Source organism: Mobula birostris, chromosome 13 (genome assembly GCF_030028105.1).
Source record: "Mobula birostris isolate sMobBir1 chromosome 13, sMobBir1.hap1, whole genome shotgun sequence".
NCBI lineage: Eukaryota > Metazoa > Chordata > Chondrichthyes > Myliobatiformes > Myliobatidae > Mobula > Mobula birostris.
This window is the reverse complement of record NC_092382.1, coordinates 38,680,043-38,701,558: the sequence shown is the minus strand read 5'-3', so window position 1 is coordinate 38,701,558 and position 21,516 is coordinate 38,680,043. Positions and strand designations below refer to the sequence as shown.

At 47.3% G+C, this 21,516-nt stretch overlaps 1 protein-coding gene across 5 annotated transcripts in view; it reads left to right on the top strand.

Moving 5' to 3' along the window:
• LOC140206734 (NACHT, LRR and PYD domains-containing protein 12-like) overlaps positions 1 to 20,935 on the top strand; it is a 33,853-nt gene extending 12,918 nt beyond the window's left edge. For 4 of the 5 annotated variants that reach the window (XM_072274929.1, XM_072274930.1, XM_072274927.1 and 1 more), the window contains 9 exons: positions 1,496 to 1,667; positions 1,767 to 1,817; positions 10,039 to 11,776; positions 14,277 to 14,363; positions 14,519 to 14,689; positions 14,845 to 15,015; positions 15,169 to 15,336; positions 19,275 to 19,319; positions 20,013 to 20,935. In XM_072274929.1, the coding sequence (XP_072131030.1) occupies positions 1,496 to 1,667; positions 1,767 to 1,817; positions 10,039 to 11,776; positions 14,277 to 14,363; positions 14,519 to 14,689; positions 14,845 to 15,015; positions 15,169 to 15,336; positions 19,275 to 19,319; positions 20,013 to 20,100 (2,691 nt within the window). In that variant the 3' untranslated portion in view covers positions 20,101 to 20,935. The remainder of the gene's footprint in view (positions 1 to 1,495; positions 1,668 to 1,766; positions 1,818 to 10,038; positions 11,777 to 14,276; positions 14,364 to 14,518; positions 14,690 to 14,844; positions 15,016 to 15,168; positions 15,337 to 19,274; positions 19,320 to 20,012) is intronic. The other variant, XM_072274928.1, reaches the window with a different exon arrangement.
• Positions 20,936 to 21,516: the final 581 nt, after the last annotated feature.

The window sequence follows — 21,516 nt, the reverse complement described above, 5'->3', positions numbered from 1 at the left end:
ATACAATCCGTAACTGCAAACAGTGTGGATTGGGGAGTGCTACCATTCTGTAATGTGTAATCACTGAATAAACTTCCACTAGAAAAGACAAAGGAAAAGCATTGGGTGTCAAAGGAACACTCACAATGCGCTGGAGGAACTCAGCAGGTCAGTCAACATCAGTTGAAAATATTAGTCGATGTTTCGGGCCGAAATCCTTCGTCAGGACTGAAGGAAGAACTTTGGGGAGGGTTTGAAGAATGCTGGTAGTTGAAAAAAACAGTGTTTTTAAAGACAAAGGGGTGGGGGAGGGGAAGCAGGGAGGTGATTGGCAGGAGAACAATGCGAAGTAGTAGAAGGAGGTGGAACTATGAGGGAGGGGATGTGAAATAGAGATGGAGGAAGGGAGGGGGAGGGAATTACCGGAAGTTAGATAATTCTATGTTCATACCAAGGAGCTGGAGACTACCTAGACGGTATATGAGGTGTTGCTCCTCCCACCTGAGTTTAGCCTCTTCATGGCAGTAGAGGAGGCCATGTATGGGCATATCTGAATGGGAATGGGAAGCAGAGTCGAAGTGGGTGGCTACCGGGAGATCCTGTCTGTTGTGGCGGACGGAGTGGAGGTACTCGACGAAGCGGTCCCCCAATCTGTGTCGGGTTTCACCGATGTAGAGCAGGCCGCCCCGGGAGTACCGGATGCAATAGATGACCCCAACAGCTTCGTAAGTGAAGTGTTGCCTCGACTGGAAGGACTGCCTGGGGCCCTGAATGGTGGCAAGAGAGGAGGTGTAGGGATAGGTGTAGCACTTACGCTTACAGGGATAAGTGCCGGGTGGGAGATCCGTGGGTATGGACGTGCTGATAAGCGAGTCGCGGAGGGATCGATCCCTGCGGAAAGCGGAGAGGGGTGGAGAGGGAAAGATGTGTTCAGCTGTGGGGTCCTGTTGAAGGTGGCAGAAGTTGCGGAGGATAATGTGCTGGATCCAGAGGTAGGCGAGGACAAGGGGAACTCTGTCCCTGTTGTGGTGTCGGGAAGATGGGGTGAGGGCCGAAGTGCGGGAAATGGAGGAGATGCGGGTGAGGGCATCAATCGGTAATCCGCTGTCATGCTGGCAGTGAAGGAATGAAGATGAATCACATCATCTTTTCTGCAACTTCTTTGAGACTACTCACTCTGTTATAAAATCCCTTCTGACTTCTTTCTTCCTCTGTGATCGTTATTTTCTAATTTCTGTTTTACACAGTCAAATACGGTAGGGAATTATTTATGCATTTGGAGCCACGTCAATGAAGCGGTCACAGACCAGCCAGGATCTCGTTGACTGGTGGACCAGGTTCACGGTGAATGTCCCTTCGTGTGCTCTGCACTCAGAATGTACAGTCCATGTCCAGACAGGATCAGCACCCGTCCGGGTGACTGCTCAGTGTGATCCCGTTACAGAGCACATCATTTACTTCTCATTCTCTGTGTGAATCTGTCAGTCCCCAATATGTTCACTGTTATTCTTCACAGAAAATCTCTGATCTCGCTGACAAGGGAGAGCGGGCGGACAGTTCTAAACTCCTCCTGAGCATGGTGATGGAGAAAGGCTCCCGCGCCCGGAGGGTGATGTGGGAAACCTTCGTGAAAATGCGGATTGGTGTCCCAAAGTTGGACAGGATACTGAACGAAATACAGGAACGTGGTGAGATAATATCACAGATAAACTTATTTTTGGATTTAAGCACTATCCACTTCATAATTTTACACATTTCAATTCCTCAAATTGTTTAAATCCGAACAGGTTGTGTTCCGGTCCATCGACTCGTCCCCAAGATTCCCAGAGAGCTGAAAGGTAAGCATAGATCCAGCTGTTTCCACCAAATGTTAGTATTGTGTAGAGACATATCGTTATTGAGCTACGGAGATTTGACCGGGTAAATGTTGGCTCCATAACACAATGCACATTAAGATGCATGGGAACTGTTTGTTGGAGGGAGAGTTTTCACAGGACAGTATGAAGAACAACTCAGAGAGCTGGGGAGATTTCTGAAAGGGATCACACCTCTTTGGGTCCTGGAACGACAGATACTTCCACCGGGGTCAGAATGGAGAAGAGGACGATCTGGAAGAGTGAAATTCTCCGAAATCTCTTCACTCCGAAAAGTGAAATCCTTCCAAGAAAGCCATCCAACCCTGGAACAGCCCTCATCCTGTATCACTTTTTCTAATTTCCTCAGATAGTAGAGGTCATTATTTTTTTTTTTTTAGAATCCGTAGTCCATTGTAGTTCTCGTCACGGAATAACAATGACAGCATTGATTTAATGAGAAATCAGGTAACACGTCAACTAGTCTGCTCAACCACAAAACAGCAAATGAATCCCACTCTGTTCACATCTCCACCCTCCTAGTGCAAGCACTGCGACAGTTATCCGGTTTAATTTCCCACTCAATAATCCTGGGGAGTCCATCAGGAGGCAGTGTTATTGAGTCTGAGATGGGGGACAAGATCCTCAGCTCAGTCCACAGAAGCTGAAATTCATATGTGTTGGTGCTGTGTGATGGACACTGTGGTGGTAATTAGGACAGAGAAACTAAGAATGTGCGATTGCGGCAATTTGCCTGCTAACTTATTCTTCACTGTTCTTCATGTTGTTTGCCGAGGGAACAGGGACGATAGTGAAATTCCCACACCCATTTCTGAATAGGAAGTATATTCTCTTCCTGATTATTGAAGAAAATCATTTCTACAATTGTCACATTCTCTAAAGTAACTATTTCAACAATCAATGTTTTCCTACGTTCCCTATCTCACCCAAGTACATTGAATGGAGAGCCCACACTCTCCTAGCAGGGTCCTGACAGACCGTGAGACCCCATATGCTCTCAGCGGTGTCCTGAGCCTGTGAGACCCCACCCATCCGTGACAGGGTCCCGACACACTGTGAGACCCCACACAACCCTTACAGGGTCCTGACACACTGTAAAGCCCCACACACCCCTAGCAGGTTCCTGACATCCTGTGAGACCCCACACACTTCTGTCATGGTCCTGATACCCTGTGAGGCGCCACACATCTCTGGCAGTGCCCGACACACTGTGAGACCCCGCACACCCCCGACAGAGTCAATACACACTATAAGGCCCCACACACCCGTGACGTGGTCCTGACACACTGTGAGACCCCACACACCCCTGATAGGGTCACTAAACTCTGTAAGGCCCCACACACCCCTGGCAGGTTCCTGCCACCCTGTGAGGTCCTCACGCCCCTGCAGGTTCCTGACAAACCGTGAGACCCCACACAACGCGACAGGGTCCTGACACACTGTGAGACCCCACAAATCCCTCACAAAGCCTTTGACACGTTGTGAGAACCCACACACCCGTGACAGGGTCCTGACACACTGTGAGACCCCACAAATCCCTGACAGAGCCGTTGACATACTGTGAGACCCTACACATCTCTGCGAGTGTCCTGACGTGCTGAGATCTTGCACACTCTTGACAGGCCCTTCGAACTCTGTGAAATCCTGAACACTCTTGACAGAGTCCTAACATACTTTCACACGTCCTTTCAAAAGTTTGTGTTCAGCTGTAGTGTAGCTGCAATGAACTGCTCCCACACTTCATCCAGACCCTGCCTTACATTGACATCTGCCTTTCCTTAATTCAGGACCTTAATACTCAGGGTATCTCCATCCCTTTCCATAACTGAGACAGATGGTCTTTATGTCCAGAATACTTTCCCACTGACACTCCAAACACTTGCCCAGCTACATTATCCCCTGCCTAGTGGGGTCGAAGGAAGATACAGATTAGACTAATAACTAAATAACTAATTACTAAATGTGTGCAAGATAGTTCTTTGCAGCAATACATAGATGCACCAACTAGAGAAGGGGCAGTGTTAGTTTTTCCTGTTAAGGAATGAGGTAGGGCAGGTGAGGGAGGTATGTGTTAGGGAGCACTTCAGGTCCAGTAATCACAATACCATTAGTTTCAATATAATTATGGAGAAGGATAGGACTGGACCCAGGGTTGAGATTTTTGATTGGATAAAGCTAACTTTGAGGAGATGCAGAAGGATTTAGAAGGAGTGGATTGGGACAATTTGTTTTATGGGAAAGATGTAATAGAGAAACGGAGGTCATTTAAAGATGAAATTTTGAGGGTACAGGATCTTTATGTTCCTGTTAGGTTGAAAGGAAAAGTTAAACGTTTGAGTAAGCCATGGTTTTCAATGGATATTGGAAGCTTTGTTCGAAAAAGAGAGGGATCTACAATAAATATAGGCTGCTTGGAGTAAATACGGTGCTGGGGGAATATAAAGAATGTAAAAAGAATCTTAAGAAAAAAAATAGAAAAGCTAAAAGAAGATATGAGGTTGCTTTGCCAAGTAAGGTGAAAATAAATCCCAAGGGTTTCTACCGTTATATTAACAGCAAAAGGATAGTGAGGAATAACATTGGTCCCTTACAGAGTCAGAGTGGACGGCTGTGTGCGGAGCCAAAAGAGATGGGGGAGATTTTGAATAATTTCTTTTCTTCGGTATTCACTAAGGAGAAGGATATTGAATTCTGTAAGGTAAATGAAACAAGAAGGGTAGTTATGGAAAGTATGATGATTAAAGAAGAGAAAGTAATGGCGCTTTTAAGGAATATAAAAGTGCATGAGTCTCCGCGTCCGGACAGGATATTCCCTAGTACCTTGAGGGAAGTTAGTGCGGAAATAGCAGGGGCTTTGACAGAAATATTTCAAATATCATTAGAAACGGGAATGGTACCGGAGGATTCGCATATTGCTCATGTTGTTCCATTGTTTAAAAGGGGTTCTAAGAGTAAACCTAGCAATTATCGGCCTGTGAGTTTGACGTCAGTGGTGGGTAAATTGATGGAAAATATTCTTAGAGATAGTATATATAATTATGTGGATAGACAGAGTCTGATTAGGAGCAGTCAAAATGGGTTTGTGAGTGGAAGGTCATGTTTGACAAAACTTACTGAATTTTTTGATGAGGTTACTAGGAACGTTGACGAGGGTAAAGCGGTCATGTTGTCTATATGGACTTTAGTAAGGCCTTTGACAAAGTTCCACACGGAAGGTTAGTTAGGAAGGTTCAATCATTATGCATTAATATCGAAGTAGTAAAATGGATTCAGCAGTGGCTGGATGGGAGACGCCAGAGAGTAGTGGTGGATAACTGTGTATCAGATTGGAGGACGGTGTGTAGCAGTGTGCCTCAGGGATCTGTACTGGGTCCAATGTTGTTTGTCATATATATTAATGATCTGGATGGTGTGGTGGTAAGTTGGATTAGTAAGTATGCAGATGATACTAAGATAGGTGGAGTTGTGGATAATGAAGTAGGTTTTCAAAGCTTGCAGAGAGATTTAGGCCAGTTAGAAGAGTGGGCTGAAAGATGGCAGATGGAGTTTAATGCTGATAAATGTGAGGTGCTACATTTTGGTAGGACTAATCAAAATAGGACATACATGGTAAATGGTAGGGCATTGAAGAATGCAGTAGAACAAAGGGATCAAGGAATAATGGTGCATAGTTCCCTGAAGGTAGAATCTCATGTGGATAGGGTGGTGAAGAAAGCTTTTGGTATGCTGGCCTTTATAAATCAGAGCATTGAGTATAGGAGTTGGGATGTAATGTTGAAATTGTACAAGGCATTGGTGAGGCCAAATTTGGAGTATTGCGTACAGTTCTGGTCACCGAATTATCGGAAAGATGTCAGTAAAATTGAGAGAGTACAGAGGAGATTTACTAAAATGTTGCCTGGGTTTTATCTCCTAAGTTACAGAGAATGGTTGAACAAGTTATGTCTTTACTCTTTGGAGCGTAGAAGGTTGAGGGGGGACTTGATAGAGGTATTTAAAATTATGAAGGTGATAGATAGAGTTGACGTGGATAGGATGCAAAAGCAACAAGTTTGTTGTAGTAGGTATCTTTAACTTTCCCCTGTGTTGCTGATGACCTAACATTCTCTGTCCCGTGTTTCCTAACTGCAGGAATATTTTAGGAATTTCTGATAGTGGGATTTGTTCTGGGAATAAGGTATGTAATGTGTGAATTAGAGGAGAGGCCATACTGCACCTGGTATTTGGATGTAATGTCATAGTCCGGTCCGTGAATTCCGTCTTCCGGTTCACGTCCGGTCCATAGTTCCTTGCTCCGGGATTTCTGGTTCCACCCAGTTTCTGTTGTGGGCACATGTTTCTCGTTTTGGGACTCAGACCTAAATACCTGTGCTAACCAGGGATACCCGGCTGGACTGCTCTGTTCCCCTCCTTGTCTGCACCCCCACCCCCGCCTGACTCTCCGCCTGGATACCTCACCTGACTCTCTGCCTGCTCACCTAGCCTGGATACCCCGCCTGTACCGCTGAAGCCTTACCGCCGGAGCAAGACTGGAGCCTTGTTAGGTCAAGATAAGGAGCTGTCTTTGGTTTTGTGGAATTGTGTCTCTGTGTCCACGCCCTCGCTAGAGAGTGAGGTGGGGGGGGGTCCGGCCGTTTGCCGCCACCTTGTGTTGGGATCCGTCTCTTCATGTTCAGTGTTCTTTGTCTGAGTCCCTGCCCTACGTCCTGTTCCCAAGGAGGGGTCCCGGCTCTGTGTTATGTGTGTGAGTCCCGGCCCCACGTCCTGTTCCCAACGAGGGGTTCCGGCTCGGTGTTCATTGCTCCTGTCTCTTCTAGTCCAAGGCTCCATGCTCCTGAAGTCCCTCGTCCAGTCAGTACCTAGTCCAGTCCTATCGGAGTCCTGTCCATGTGCCTTTAACTGTCCTTATGTCTCGCCCTACCCAGGAGTTCCACACCAAAGTCATGTCCAGTCCTATAGCCTCGTCTTGTCTTTGCCTAGTTCTGGAGTCCGAGCCCGAGTCAAGTCAAGGTTCTGGGTCATTGCCCAGTCTCTGGCTCGGAGTCCATATCCAAGCCTCGAAGTACTTTAGCCTCAAGACCAAGACCCCAGCCGGGAGACCTGAAGACCAAGACCCTAGCCAGCAGCCAAGCTCAAGATCCAAAACCCCAGATTCAAGACCCCAGCCAGCAGCCAAGCTCAAGATCCAGGACCCCAACCAACAGCCAAGCTCAAGATCCAAGATCCCAGACTCAACCCTCAAGCCTGTCTCCAAGCCTCTAGCCTCAAGAACCAGCCTCCAGACTGGAATGATGTTATGTCCATGCCTGGTTCTGGAGCCCAAGCCCGAGGCAAGACCCTGGTTCTGGGCCCTTCTCAAGTCTCTGGCTTGGGGTCCAAGCCCCAGTCTACGTTCTTGTCCCTGCTCCTTGTCTGTATCCTGTCACATCCCTAATCTAGTCAAGTCCTGTTTCTTGTACTTCAGTGTCTGTCTCGCATTTGGGTCCGTTCCCAGCGCCCCCATTGTGACATGTAAGCCTACAAGTTGCTTAGGTTTCAGTGGTGAAACCTTTGGGAACAGTGAACACGACTCCTCTTTATGAATAAGGAGAAGGCTGCAGCTTATAGAAACGTAGAAAACTTACAGCACAATTCGAGCCCTTTGGCCCACGATGCCGTGCCGAACATGTACTTATTTTTGAAATTACCTAGGGTTACCAACAGTCTTCCATTTTTTTTTCTGAGCTCCATGTACCTATACAGGAGTCTCTTAAAAGGCCCTATCATATCCGCCTGCACCACCGTCACCGGCAGCGCATTACACGCATCCACCACTCTCTGCATAAAAAAAAAACATCTCTGTATCTCCCCTGTACATACTTCCAAGCACCATAAAATTATATGCTCTTGTGTTAGTCATTTCATCCCTGGAAATAAAGCCTCTGACTATCTACACGATCAATGGCTGTCATCATCTTATACACCTTTATCAAGTCACCTCTCATCCTCCGTCACTCCGAGGAGAAAAGACCAAGTTCACTCCCCCTATTCTCATAAAACGTACACTGCAATCCCGGCAACATCCTTGTAAATCTCCTCTGCTCCCTTTCCACAGTTTCCACATCCTTCCTGTAGTGAGACGACCAGAAATGAGCACAGTACTCCAAGTGGGGTCTGACCAGGGTGCTATATAGCTGCAAAATTACCCCTTGGCTTCTAAACTCAATCCCAGGGTTGATGAAGGCCAAAGCACCGAATGCCTTCTTAACCACAGGCTCAACCTGCGCAACCTGGTCCTATGGACTTGGACCCCAAGGTCCTTCTGATCCTCCACACTACAAAGAATTGGGTGTGCAGTATTGGGTGTGGGAAAGATAACTTGGGGGAAGGCAATTAAGTGGCAAAGGTTTAGATTGGCAGCAGCTCTTGTTGGACAAATCCCCAACTGGCATGATTATATTAGCTGAGCAGTATTTGGGTCCGGCGTTTTCCAAAAAAGGACTGAAGTCAACGACGGCGGTGCCTGTGGATCTTGAAGAGAGATGTTGTACATTTAGTCTGAAAGGGAGAGATGAGTTTCACGACACTGCAATGAGACACTGGATTGTGGAGAATGAAGAGGTGTGTCAAAGAATCCATCGAGATATAGATCAGCTGCAGATGTCGGTGGGCAAATATCAGCTGGAGTTTAATCCAGAGAAATGTGAGTTGCTGCAATTCAGAAGACCAAATGTATGGGGGAAGTATGGAGTAAATGTCACGATCCTGACATTATTCATGTTTGCAGGGGTCTTGATGTCCATGTCCATAGATCTGGAGACAGGTAGGATGAGTTTATGGGGACATCATGCTGGCACCAATGTTGTGGGCCGAAGGTCCTATTCCTATGCTGTTCTATGCAGGTCCTGTGACAACTGAAATCCTGTAACACCTGCTACCGAAATTCCTAGTCTCTACTCTCTTCTTTACCACCAGATTTGTAATCAACATGGTTTTCAAACTTGTATTTAAATTCATAGACCAGTAGCATCTCCCCTTTCTCCCCTTTCCACAGACGTTGTCTGACCTGTACTCACATCTACACTCCCGTCCTTCTACAGCTGTGCTGCAGAGGGCAGGCCAACATGCTGCATAACTGTGGCAGACTGGAAGGCTCTACAACAGGTCATCAAAACTGCCCAACGCATCACCGGCACCCCCAGCCTACCTTCCATCAGGGACGTATATACAGAAAGGCTCCGGAAAAGAGCCAGCAGCTTCAGGAAGGATCCCACTAATCCTGCCTGTGGTCTGTTTGCCCCTCTCCCATGAGGGAGAAAGCTGCGTAGCATCCACAGCAGGAGCACCAGACTCAAAACCAGTTACTTTCCTCAAGCAGTAAGACTGATCAACACCTCCAATCACTAAGCCACCCCTCCACAACTAACAACCCCCACCCCACCACTAGCACGGTTTTAAAATTTTCAGTCAGAACCACCTGAGGTCAGAGTGACTCCTGTACCGTATATATTTATATTTTTGTGTTTTTCATTGCATTCTTTATCTGAGTTTTTTTTGTGCTACATCAGATCCGGAATAACAATTATTTCCTTCTCCTTTACACGTATCTATCTTGAATCTTAAATTTGTTAAGTATTTGCAACAAACACTTGTTAAGAGACATGAGACTGCAGATCTGCCATCTCAAATCATTTTCCTGAGGAACTCAGTGAGCTGAGCAGCATCTGTGGTAATGGGGGTGGGGTGGGATTGTCTGCGTTTTGCGTCAAAATGCTAACTGCCTCAACCTCCTGAACAAGACATTGACATTTTCTCTCCCAACCATCCACCCACAGTGCATGTACTGATCAACAAAGCTACTTCTTTGTATTTTGAATCAGTGACGGTGAGAGGGGAGGCGGGAAGCTGTGATTTCCCGACCCGTTCCTTTGACAGAATGCCCACTACCCTAATGAGAGCTCTGGAAGTAGTGGGAGTTGGAAATACTCACCTTCACATCACAGTTAATTTGAAATGTGATAATCAAGTGTTTATCAAATCAGCGCCTCACTGTCTCGTTCAGGGTCTGTTAATTGTATTTGTTTTACTGTTCATTTATTGATCAATCCAATTAATGCAATGGTTTTGAGCTAACTCTTGTGTACTTAAATACTGAGTTCTGAGTTGAGACATCTAACAGATTGATCACTGTCTGTTCCCATGGAAGACCTTCAACAGAAACACAAGGAGACTCTGCGGGCACAGACTGAAACACTGAGAGTGAACACGATCCTGATGAGGGAGAAGGAGAAGGTTTTCCAGCTGGTTGATCGATATGCTGAGCTCACGGTCATTTCTACTATTCGAGATCGGACACTGGTGGAACATGAGCTGCTGACAAGAGGCAGAGGCCACGAGGAGTGGAGACAGAAACATCTCCGCAGAAAGCTGGAAAAAATCCGGACGGATCAGATGTTTCAGAGCAGCTTTGCCCAAAGTAAATCCAAATCTGGAAGTTCGGCAGCAGTGGCCGGAGTCCAAGGGATTGGGAAAACAACAATGGTCCAAAAGATTCTTCATGACTGGGCCACGGGGAAAATATACCAACAATTCCAGTTTGTCTTCAGTTTCAAATTCCGGGATTTAAACTCCATTAACTGTAGAATAAACTTGAGGGAACTGATTCTGGATCAGTATCCTTACTTTGGGAATATTCTGAGAGACGTCTGGAAGATCCCAGAGGGATTGCTGTTTATATTCGATGGTTTGGATGAATTCAAACACAAAATTGATTTTGCTGACAGTCGGAGAGATACAGAACCCAAGCACCAGTGCCCAGATCCCGAGTGGTGGTGTGAAGTGTCGGATATTGTGTACAGTTTAATCCAGCACAAGCTGCTCCCAGGGTGTTCAGTGCTGGTGACCACCCGCCCCACTGCGTTACATTTATTGGAAAAAGCAGAGATTAGTGTCTGGGCTGAAATCCTGGGATTTGTTGGTGATGAACGGAAGAAATATTTCATTAGGCATTTTGAAGATCAGGCAGTGGCGGCAGCTGTTTTCAAACACGTGGAGGAGAACGAGATCCTGTACACCATGAGCTACAACCCCTCCTACTGCTGGATCCTCGCTCTGGCACTGGGCCCCTTCTTCACCCAAAGAGTCAGAGACCCGCAGCGAGTTCCCAAGACCATAACCCAATTATATTCCTACTATATTTACAACATCCTGAAAAACCACGGCCGTGAGATTGAGAACCCCCGTGATGTGTTACTCAGGGTTGGTCAGATGGCCTTTAGAGGACTATCCGAGAGGAAGGTTGTGTTTACGGATGGAGATTTGATCAACTACGGTCTGCAGCCTTCCCAGTTCCTGTCCGGGTTCCTGATGGAGATATTGGAAAGAGAGGTTTCTGCCCGGTGTGTAGTGCACACATTCCCACACCTCACCATCCAGGAGTTTGTAGCTGCAGTCGCACAATTCCTGAATCCACATCCCGGGGATATCGTGAAATTCCTCACTGAAACCCATAGAACGAGAAGTGGTCAGTTTGAGTTATTTCTCCGTTTTGTTGCTGGTCTCTCCTCCCCAATGACAGCTCGGGGCCTGGAGGAGTTTCTGGGTCCATTTCCTCATGAAACAACCTGCAGGGTGATTGACTGGGTGATGGAGGAGGTTAAACACCAGAGTGGAAACGTGTGCAGTGCAGCTGATAAAAAGAGCCTCTTGAACACATTGCACTACCTGTTTGAGTCACAGAATCGTTGGCTGGCTCAGGCCACACTGGGATCTGTGAAAACACTTTCATTCAGTGGAATGCCACTGACCCCGATTGACCTCGCAGTCCTGTCTCATGTCATCGGAACCTGTGATACAATAAAACACCTCGACTTACAGGACTGCAACATTCAGCGTGAAGGAATCCAGCGGCTCGGACCCGGGCTGCACAAGTGCCAGCTGTTGAGGTAATTTGATTTATCTCTCACTCTGAACTCTGAACCTGTCCAATTGTGTTGTTTCAATGTACAGGGATTGGGTAAAACTGTAGTAAATTAGATTGTGAAGAATTATGACAAATAACAGGGGGTCGCTCAGTAAGTCTCCAAGCTCAGAAGTGTTTTGTGCTTCCTTGTGAAGGAATGTTGGGGACTTCATCAGATCAGTGAACAGCAACCATTGGTTTAATGGTAGCAAATCACACAAATGACCATGTTTCTCGCTGCCTGCGACACGTCCATTGACAATGTTCATTCTCACTGTTACTGACACCCAGACCGACACTGACTGCAACAGGTTGGTCTGAAATTCACACCCCCTTCCCGGTGAGGGACAGCAGACTGTCAGCACACTGTCTCAGTGAAAGCAAAGAAATGCCATTGTGAGATTGCCCTCCCCTGCCCTTCCCTGTGTGTAACTATCACCTCAGTTCACCTGTGTGAGTTTGCTCACTACCAGATACCCACATGCAGGGGACACATCTCCTCTCACAGTTTGAGGCAATAGTTCAGGCACACCCCTCAAAAGCAATCTATTTCTGCATCCCCTCATCCAGTGGGATTACCTTTCCCCATCGGTATCCGCCTGTGGGACTCTCAACCCATCCTCCTGTTGAATCTCTCTTCCCCAAACCCCTTCCTCCTGTGGGATTTCTCATCCACATCCATCATCCACCTCTGGGATCTCTCTTCCCCATTCCCTTTCCTCCTATGGGATACCTTGTCCCTATCCCCCTTCCTTCTGTGGGATCTCTCTTCCCCAACCCACTTCCTGCTGTGGGACCTCTCATCCACTTTTCCCTTCCTCCTGTGGGATCTCCCTTCCCCATTCCCTTTTCTCCTGTGGGATTTCTCATCCCCACCCCCTTCCTCCCGTAGGATATCTCCTCTGCATCCACCTTCCTCCTGACAGATCTCTCTTCCCCATCCCCTTTCCTCCTGTGGGATCTCCCTTCCCCATTCACCATTCTCCTGTGGGATCTCTTTTCCCCATTCCCTTTCCTCCTGTGGTGTCATACTTCTCCATCCCCCTTCCTTCTGTGGGATCTCTCTTCCCCATCCAACTTTCTCCTGTTGGGTATATTTTCCTCATCACCCTTCCCCCTTCATGCTCTGGGACCTCTCTTCACCATCCCCCTTCCTCCTCCGGTATCTCCCTTCACAAACCCACACCGTCAGTTGGGATCTCTCATCCCCGTCCCCCTTCGTCCAGTCGGATCTCTCTTCTCCATCCCCCCTTTCTCCTGTGCGATCTTTCATCCATATCCCTTTTCCTCCTGTGGGATCTCTCTTCCCCATCATCCTTCCTCCTGTAGGATCTCCCTTCTTAATTCCCCTTCTTCCTGTGAGATCTCTCTAACACGTCGCCCTTCCTCCTGTTCGGATCTCTATTTGCCATCCCACTTCCACCTGAGAGACCACTTTTCCCCATTTCCTTCCCCATCCTTCTTCTTCCTGTCTGATCCCACATACCTATCTCCCTTCCTCCTGTGGGATCTCTCATCCCCATCCCCCTTCCTCCTGTGGGATCTCGCTTCCTCATCCCCCTCCTCCCGTGGGATCTCTCATCCCCACGTCCTTCCTCCTGTGGGATTTCTCATTCCCATTCCCTTCCTCCAGTGGTGACTGTCTTACCATCCCTGTTTATCCTGTGGGATCTCTCTTCACCATTCCTCTTAGTCCTGAGGGATTTCTCTGCACAATCCCCCTTTTTCCAGGAAGAGCTCTCTTCCTCATCCACCTTCTTCCTGTGGGATATCTCTTCCCCATCACCCTTCCTCCTGTGGGATCTCTCTTTCCCATCCCCCTTTCTCCTGTGGGATTTCTCATTCCCATTCCCTACCTCCTGTGGAAGCTCTCCTACCAATCCACCTTCCTCTCGTGGGATCTCTACCTCATCCCCTTTGCTCCTGTGGTATCTCTCATCCACATCCCCCTTCCTACTATGGGATCTCCCTTCCCCATTTCTCTTCCTCCTGGCGATTTCTCTTCCCCATCCTCCATCTTAATTTGCGACCTCTCTTCCACATCCCAATTTCTGCTGTGCGATCTTTCTTCCCCATCCTACTTCCTCCTGTGGGATCTCTGTTCCCCATCACCCGTCCTCCTGTGGAATCTTTCTTCCACCATCTCCTATCGACATTTTCCCATTCAGAAATCTTCCAACTGTGGGACTTTCTCCAGTCCTTCAATCCTGCCCCTTTCGATCCTCTCACATCAGGAACACTTTTCTAAACGTCGGGGAATAAAACAGAATATATGGAGTTTACGGGATCACACCGACAGACTAAATTACCTACGTTCGGTGAATACCCCGGAGCTGGGCAGTGAGGGACATTGACAGTGATGGGAACTCCGATCAGTGATTTACTGAAGGGTTTAGTGTTTCCTGAGATATCAGAGTGAGAAAAATTTCCTCAGACCAACCGTTTGAATCACTCTGTTCATCAATTTGTCTGTTTGTGTTTAGACTTCGGCTGAATAAACTGGGAGATTCAGGAGTGAAACTGGTGTCTGCGGCTCTGAGGAACCCGGACTGTAAAATACAGAAACTGGGGTAAGTATCAGACTATGGGGGATTGTGCTTAAAGTCACTGAGCGTCTGACACTGAACATTAATGTGATCAGTAATTGTGTTACTGATAAACGCTGAGGATTTGTACTGTCTCCTGTCTCTGTATGTCCTTCACCCTCACGCTCTCTCATCTCCAGGCTGAACCATGTCGGTCTCACAGATTCTGGTGCCGAGGATCTCGCGTCCGCTCTCAGTGCAAACCCATCGCTGACAGAGCTGATCCTAAATGGTAATAAACTGGGAGATTCAGGAGTGAAACTGGTGTCTGCGGCTCTGAGGAACCCGGAGTGTAAAATACAGGAACTGTGGTAAGTACCAGACTCTGGGAGATTGTGTTTACAGTCACTATGTGTCTGACACTGAATATTAATGTAATCAGTGATTATGTTACTGATCAACACTGGAGATTTGTACCATCTCCTGCTTCTCTGTGTACTTCACCCTCACTCTCTCTCATCTCCAGGCTGGGGCGTGTCGGTCTCACAGATTCTGGAGCCGAGGATCTCGCCTCCGCTCTCCGTACAAACAGATCACTGACGGAGCTCTACCTGAGTGGTAATAAACTAGGAGATTCAGGAGTGAAACTGGTGTCTGCGGCTCTGAGGAACCGGGAGTGTAAAATACAGAAACTCTGGTAAGTACCAGACTGTGGGAGATTCTGTTTAAAGTCACTGAGTGTCTGACACTGAATATTAATGTGATCAGTAATTGTGTTACTGATAAACATTGTGGATTTGTACCATCTGCTGTCTCTCTGTGTCCTTCACCCTCACTCTCTCTCATCCAGGTTGGCGAGGGTCGGTCTCACAGTTTCTGGTGTCGAGGATCTCGTCTCCGCTCTCAGTACAAACCGGTCACTGACGGAGCTGGACCTGGGATGGAACTCGCTCACAGATCGATCTGTCCCCGCTCTCCGCCTCCTCATACTGATCCTCCCGAGTCTGGAGTGCATCGAGTGAGTGTTTCGGTTAATGTTCAATGTGATAAAATATCAGTGGATCCATGGGTTTTCCGCGGATATTTGTCTGTGAGTATCAGAACCATAGAACCATAGAAACTACAGCACAGGACCAGGCCTTTTGGCCCTTCTTGGCTGTGCCGAACAATTTTTTTGCCAAGTCTCACTGACCTGCATCCGGATCATATCCCTCCATACACCTCTCATCCGCGTACCTGTCGAAGTTTGTCTTAAATTTTAAAAGTGAGCCCGCATTTACCACTTGATCTGGCAGCTCATTCCACACTCCCACCACTCTCTGTGTGAAGAAGCCCCCACTAATGTTCCTATTAATCTTTCCCCCTTCACCTTTAACCCATGTCCTCTGTTTTTATTTTCGCCCCTAGCCTCAGTGGAAAAATTCTGCTTGCATTCACTCTATCTATACCCGTCATATTTTTAAATACCTCTATCAAATCTCCCCTCATTCTTCTACGTTCCAGGGAATAAAGTGCTAACCCATTCAACCTTTCTCTGTAACTGAGTTTCTCAAGTCCTGGCAACATCCTCGTAAACCTTCTCTGCACTTTTTCAATGTTTTAATATACTTCCTGTAATTTGGTGGCCAAAACTGCACACAATACTATAGATTAGGCCTCACCAATGCCTTATACAACCTCACTATAACATTCCAAAGCTTGTACTTGTAGCCCCCTGGTAAGCCTCAGGCTCGCTCAACGCGCTTTTGTCTAGGGGAAGCAGCCTTCGGCCCCGCCAGACTGGGTAATCAATGAAGTTTGTGTGATGTACCCCACCCTGCCAATTAAATGATCAAATGATTTCACTTTATCGATATTAATGGAACTATGTAATTAATAGATATAAAATATAGAAAGGAAAGTAAAAGGCGCCAAACTTATCGAAGTTCAACCACTTCATGCACAAGAGTTGGAGCTCAAGTAACAGGCTCCTGTTTCCAGCATTCGATCCCCTCCGACCTCCTTGACCTGTCGCCTGGGACAAACTACGGTGGTCGACCAGACGCTCCAGATGAGTCTGTCTTCGTCTCCTCTCCTCGCCGAAGACCCTGAACATCGGATTCCCACTCGGAGTCCGTTCTGTCGGCCAGTTTACAGCATCGCGTCCACTCTCTCTGGTCCCCATCGCACCTTCTGCACCAAAGCCCACGCATTACAATAGCTTACAGACACACAAGAAAGAATAACATCTACTCTAATTGGTTAGCAAATAAATATAACTCTTTTTTATAACCCAAACAAGCTGATGGAGTGAGAACTTCCTCAGCGGTTAACATATCAAAGAAACGCCTTACATATTCAATACTTTGAATAATAAAGACCAACGTACCAAAAGCTCTCTTTACGACCCTATCTTCCTGTGATGCACTTATAGGGATTTTGTTTTGTATCTGTATTCCCCGATCACTCTGTTCTGCTGCACTCCTCTGTGCCCTACCATTTACCCTGTATGTTCTACATTGGTTTATCCTTCCAAAGTGTAATACCTCACGTTTGTCTGTATTAAACTCCATCTGCCATTTTTCAGCCCATTTTCCAGCTGGTCCAAATCCCTCTGCAAGCTTTGAAAACCTTCTTCACTGTGCACTACACCTCCAATGTTTGTATCATCAGCAAATTTGCTGATCTAATTTACCACATTATCATCCAGATCATTGATATAGATGACATAATAACAATGGACCCAGCACTGATCCCTGTGGCACACCACTAGTCACAGGCCTCCACTCAGAGAAGCAATTCTCTACTACCACTCTTTGACTATTTTCATAGAGCCAATGTATAATCCAATTTACTGCCTCTCCATGTATCCCAAGCGACTGATTCTTCCTAACTAACCTGCTATGCAGGACCTTGTCAAAGGCCTAACTGAAGTCCATGAAGACAACATCCACTGCCTTCCCTTCATCCACATTCCTGGTAACCTCCTTGAAAAACTCCAATAGATTGGTTAAACATGACTTACCAAGCACAAAGTTGACTCTCCCTAGTAAGCCCCTGTCTATCCAAATGCTTGTAGATCCTATCTCTTCGTACTCCTTCCAATAATTTACCTACTACTGACGTCAAACTTAGCGGTCTATAAAACTTACCTGGGACAAGCTGTAGTAGCTGGATCCCTGGCACAGATCACTTTTAGATCCTTTTTTTTAAACAATGGAACAACATGAGCTATCCTCCAATCCTCCAGTACCTCACCCGTAGATCCCGACATCTTAAATACATCTGCCAGGGCCCCTGCAATTTCAACACTAGTCTCCTTCAAGGTCTGAGGGAATACTCTATCACGTCCTGGGGATTGATCTACACTGATTTGTCTCCAGATAACAAGCACCCCCTCCTCTTCAATCTGTATAGTTTCCACAACCTCACTACTTGTTTGCCTTATTTCCATAGACTCCATGCCAGTTTTATTAGTAAATACAGATGCAAAAAAAAAAAACATTGAAGAACTCCCTCATTTCTTCTGGTTCCACACATAGCCGACCACTCTGATTTTCAAGAGAACCAATTTTATCCCTTACAATCCTTTAGCTCTTAATATACCTGTAGAAGCTCTTTGAATTATCGTTCACCTCGACTGCCAAAGAAACCTCATGTCTTCTGTTAGCCCTCCTGATTTCTTTCTTAAGTTTTTTTTGCACTTTTTATACCCCTTAAGCACCTTATTTGTTCCCTGTTTCCCATACATGTCATACATCTCTCTCTTCTTTTTTATCAGAGTTCCAATATCCCTTGAGAAATAAGGTTCCTTATTCTTATTCACTTTGCCTTTAATCCTGACAGGAACATACAAACTCTGCACTCTCAAAATTTCTCCTTTGAAGGCCTCCTACTTGCCAATCACGTCCTTGCCAGAGAACAACCTGTCCCAAACCACGCTCTTTAATACTTTCTCATTTCTTCAAATTTGTACGTTTCCAAGTTTAGAACCTCAGCCCGAGGACCAGATCTATTTTTATCCATGAACATGTTCAAACTAATGGTGTTATGATCACTGGAACCAAAGTGTTCCCCTACACACAATTCCGTCACCTGCCCTAACTCGTTTCCTAATAGGAGATCTAATATTGCATCCTCTCCAGTTGGTACCTCTATAAGTTGATTTAGAAAATTTTCCTGAACACATTTTACAAACTCTAACCCGTCTGGACCTTAAACATTATTTGAGTCCCAACCAATATGTGGAAAATTAAAATAGGGATCAAGCCACGCCCCCAGCAGTCTGCCTTCCCCACAATACTCTTTGCATTGAAATAGACACACCTCAGATGATGTTTACCACCACACACAACCCTTCTATTTGTGACTTTGCATGGACTTCTACCATCATTTATTTTCACCCCACTCCACTACCTGCGCTGACACTCTGGCTCCCATCCTCCTGCAAATCTACTTTAAACCCTCCCCAAAAGTATTTACAAACCTTCCTGCACGTATATTGGTCCCCTTGTAGTTCAGGTGTACAGGTCCCACCTCCCCAGAAGAGGTCGCAGTGATCCTGAAATCTGAAACCCTGCCCCCTACACCAGTTCCTCAGCCACTTGCTCATCTTCCAGAGCATCCTATTCTTACCCTCACTGGCGTGTGGCACAGGTGGAAATCCTGAGATTACTACCCTCAAGGTCCTGCTTTTCAACTTCCTACCAAGCTCTCTATACTCACTCTGCAAGACCTCCTCACTCTTCCTTGCTATGTCATTGGTACCGATATGCACCACAACATCTGACTGATCACACTCCCACTTCAGAATGTCATGCAAGCGATCAGAGACATCCTTGACCCTGTCACCCGGGAGGCAACAAACCATCCGGGAGTCTCTGCCACGACCACAGAACCTCCTATCTCTACCTCTAAATATCGAGTCCCCTGTCACTAACGCTCTCCTCTCTTTCCACTCTCCCTTCTGCACTGCAGAACCAGACTCAGTGCCGGAAATCGAGCTCCCGCAGCTTGTCCCAGGTAAGTCATTACCGCCAACAGTATCCAATGCGGTATACGTGTTGTTCAGGGGAATGGCCACAGGGCAACCCTGCTGTGCCTGCTCTCTCCTCTTCCCTCGCCTGAAAGTGACCCAATTACCTGTGCGCTGCTCATTTGGTGTAACTACCTCCCTGTAGCTACTATCTATAATCTCCTCATGCTCCCGAATGATCCGCAGGTCCTCCAGCTCCTGCTCCAGTTCCCTGACGCGGTTTGTTAGGAGCTGCAGCTGGATGCACTTCTTGCAGGTGTCGTTGTCAGGGACACCGGGGGTCTCCCTGACTTCCCACATCCTGCAAGAGGAGCATTCCAACATCCTGCCTGGCATTCTCCCTACCTTCAACAAACAAAACAAAACTTACCGGAACCGACCCTCGCCTCTGCCTGTTGAGCCAAAGCCGTCCGACTTTGCTCCCTCTCACTCCGCTGACCGCTCTCAACTTTGCCCGCTGTGTTATATGGTGGCATTTGTTGCTCTCCATCACGCCCCTGCGCAGTCTAACGTCTTTTTTCCCGAGCAGTGTAAAAACAATGGCTACTCTTCGAGATTCCTTTACACCTTCACTCTCAGCCTTTTGTTTCTGGTGTTGTTGAAACATTAACCCCAGTCCCCCATTACTGCCATTGTTGTGTAATCTGTTTATTTCATCTTTATTCTTCCATTTTTTTCAGTCTGACCGTGAATCGGTTCAGTCGGACCGGGGAGAAGGAATTGAGATCTCTGCATGAAATCAGACCCAGACTGAGAGTGGATCTGTAAACATCTGAATGTGTGAACATCCTCGCCGCGGGATGGGAACATTTTGGCCGATTTCCCGCGCTCCACTTTGACTCCTCCAACCCCTTTAACTTCTCCTTCCCCTATAACTCCTCCCTCCCCTGTAACTTATCCCTCCCTTTTAACTCCTCCCTCCCTTTTAACTCCTCCCTCCCCTTTAACTTCTCCCTCCCCTTTAACTTCTCCCTCCACTTTAACTCCCGCCCTCCCCTTCAACTCCCGACCTTACCTATAATGGTCGCGCACCAGTGTAATTCTCAACGGTTCTAACGGAACTGGCTCCAGTCTCGCTCTCTGTAACGTACAGAGCGGTCCCGCAGTGATATATTTCCACCTCCTGTCCAGCGGCGCAGCTTCCGCTGGATGTGCGGTTTTGAGACTCCCACACGTAGGACCCCGGGTCATTACACAGTCAAGAAGAGTCTGGGGGCCGGAGCTCTGTCTGGGACAGCGGTGTCCCGGGGTGGGATTATCCCGCGAGAGAATCGTTTTGCCCCCTTTGCTGAGGACGGTGTATTCGACAGTCTGGCCGATATAAGCATGTTAAAAGAGAAAAATACCTCGGCAGTGACCCTGGATCTGCAGCATTCTCGGACACAGCCCTGAAGTGTGATCTTATGATCATCGGTTCCCCGATGCAGAGTGACGGTGAGAAACGGGACTGATTATTCAAACTGTCACTCGTTGTCGCCGGTTAGTTAATTGTGTGTGACTGTGAGTGATTCGGGAGCAACTTATTTATTATCACACGTCAGCAGCTCAAACATTGTTTAATTTATATTTGTCATGATGAAATCAATAAATCGCTGTAACTTCCGGTCCTTGTGTCGAACTTGAGTTTTATTTGAGGTTTCTGCTGCCCCCGGCACCCTGTGCACTGTAACAGTGGGTCGGAGCTCCTCACACTGACACAGTAGCGTCTCAGCTCCAGGCTGAGGGAGGTCGGACTGGCAGAATCTGGGTGCCCAGGATCTCATCTCCACCCAACCCCCTTTCTGGCTAACTGACCCTCCCCTGACACCACACAGACAGTTAAAATCGATGTGATTCCACCCCGCAAACTGTTAATATCAGACGTAAGTCCACTGAGGTCCCGAGTATGAGAGGGATGGGGGACGGAATACCGGAGTTAAACACGGAGTGAAACTCCCTCCACACCGTCCCATCACACACTACCGGGGTCAAACACAGAGTGAAGGTCCCTCCACACCGTCCCATCGCACACTCCCGGGATCAGGCGCAGAGTGAAGCTCCTTCCACACCGTCCCATCACACACTCTCGGGGTCAGACACACAGGCCCCTTCCCCCCACACACACACAGGAGATGAAGCTCTGTGGAGACAGAGAGAAGTAGTGGAACGGCGGGGAGGAATACAGTGTGCACGGAGGGTGGCGGG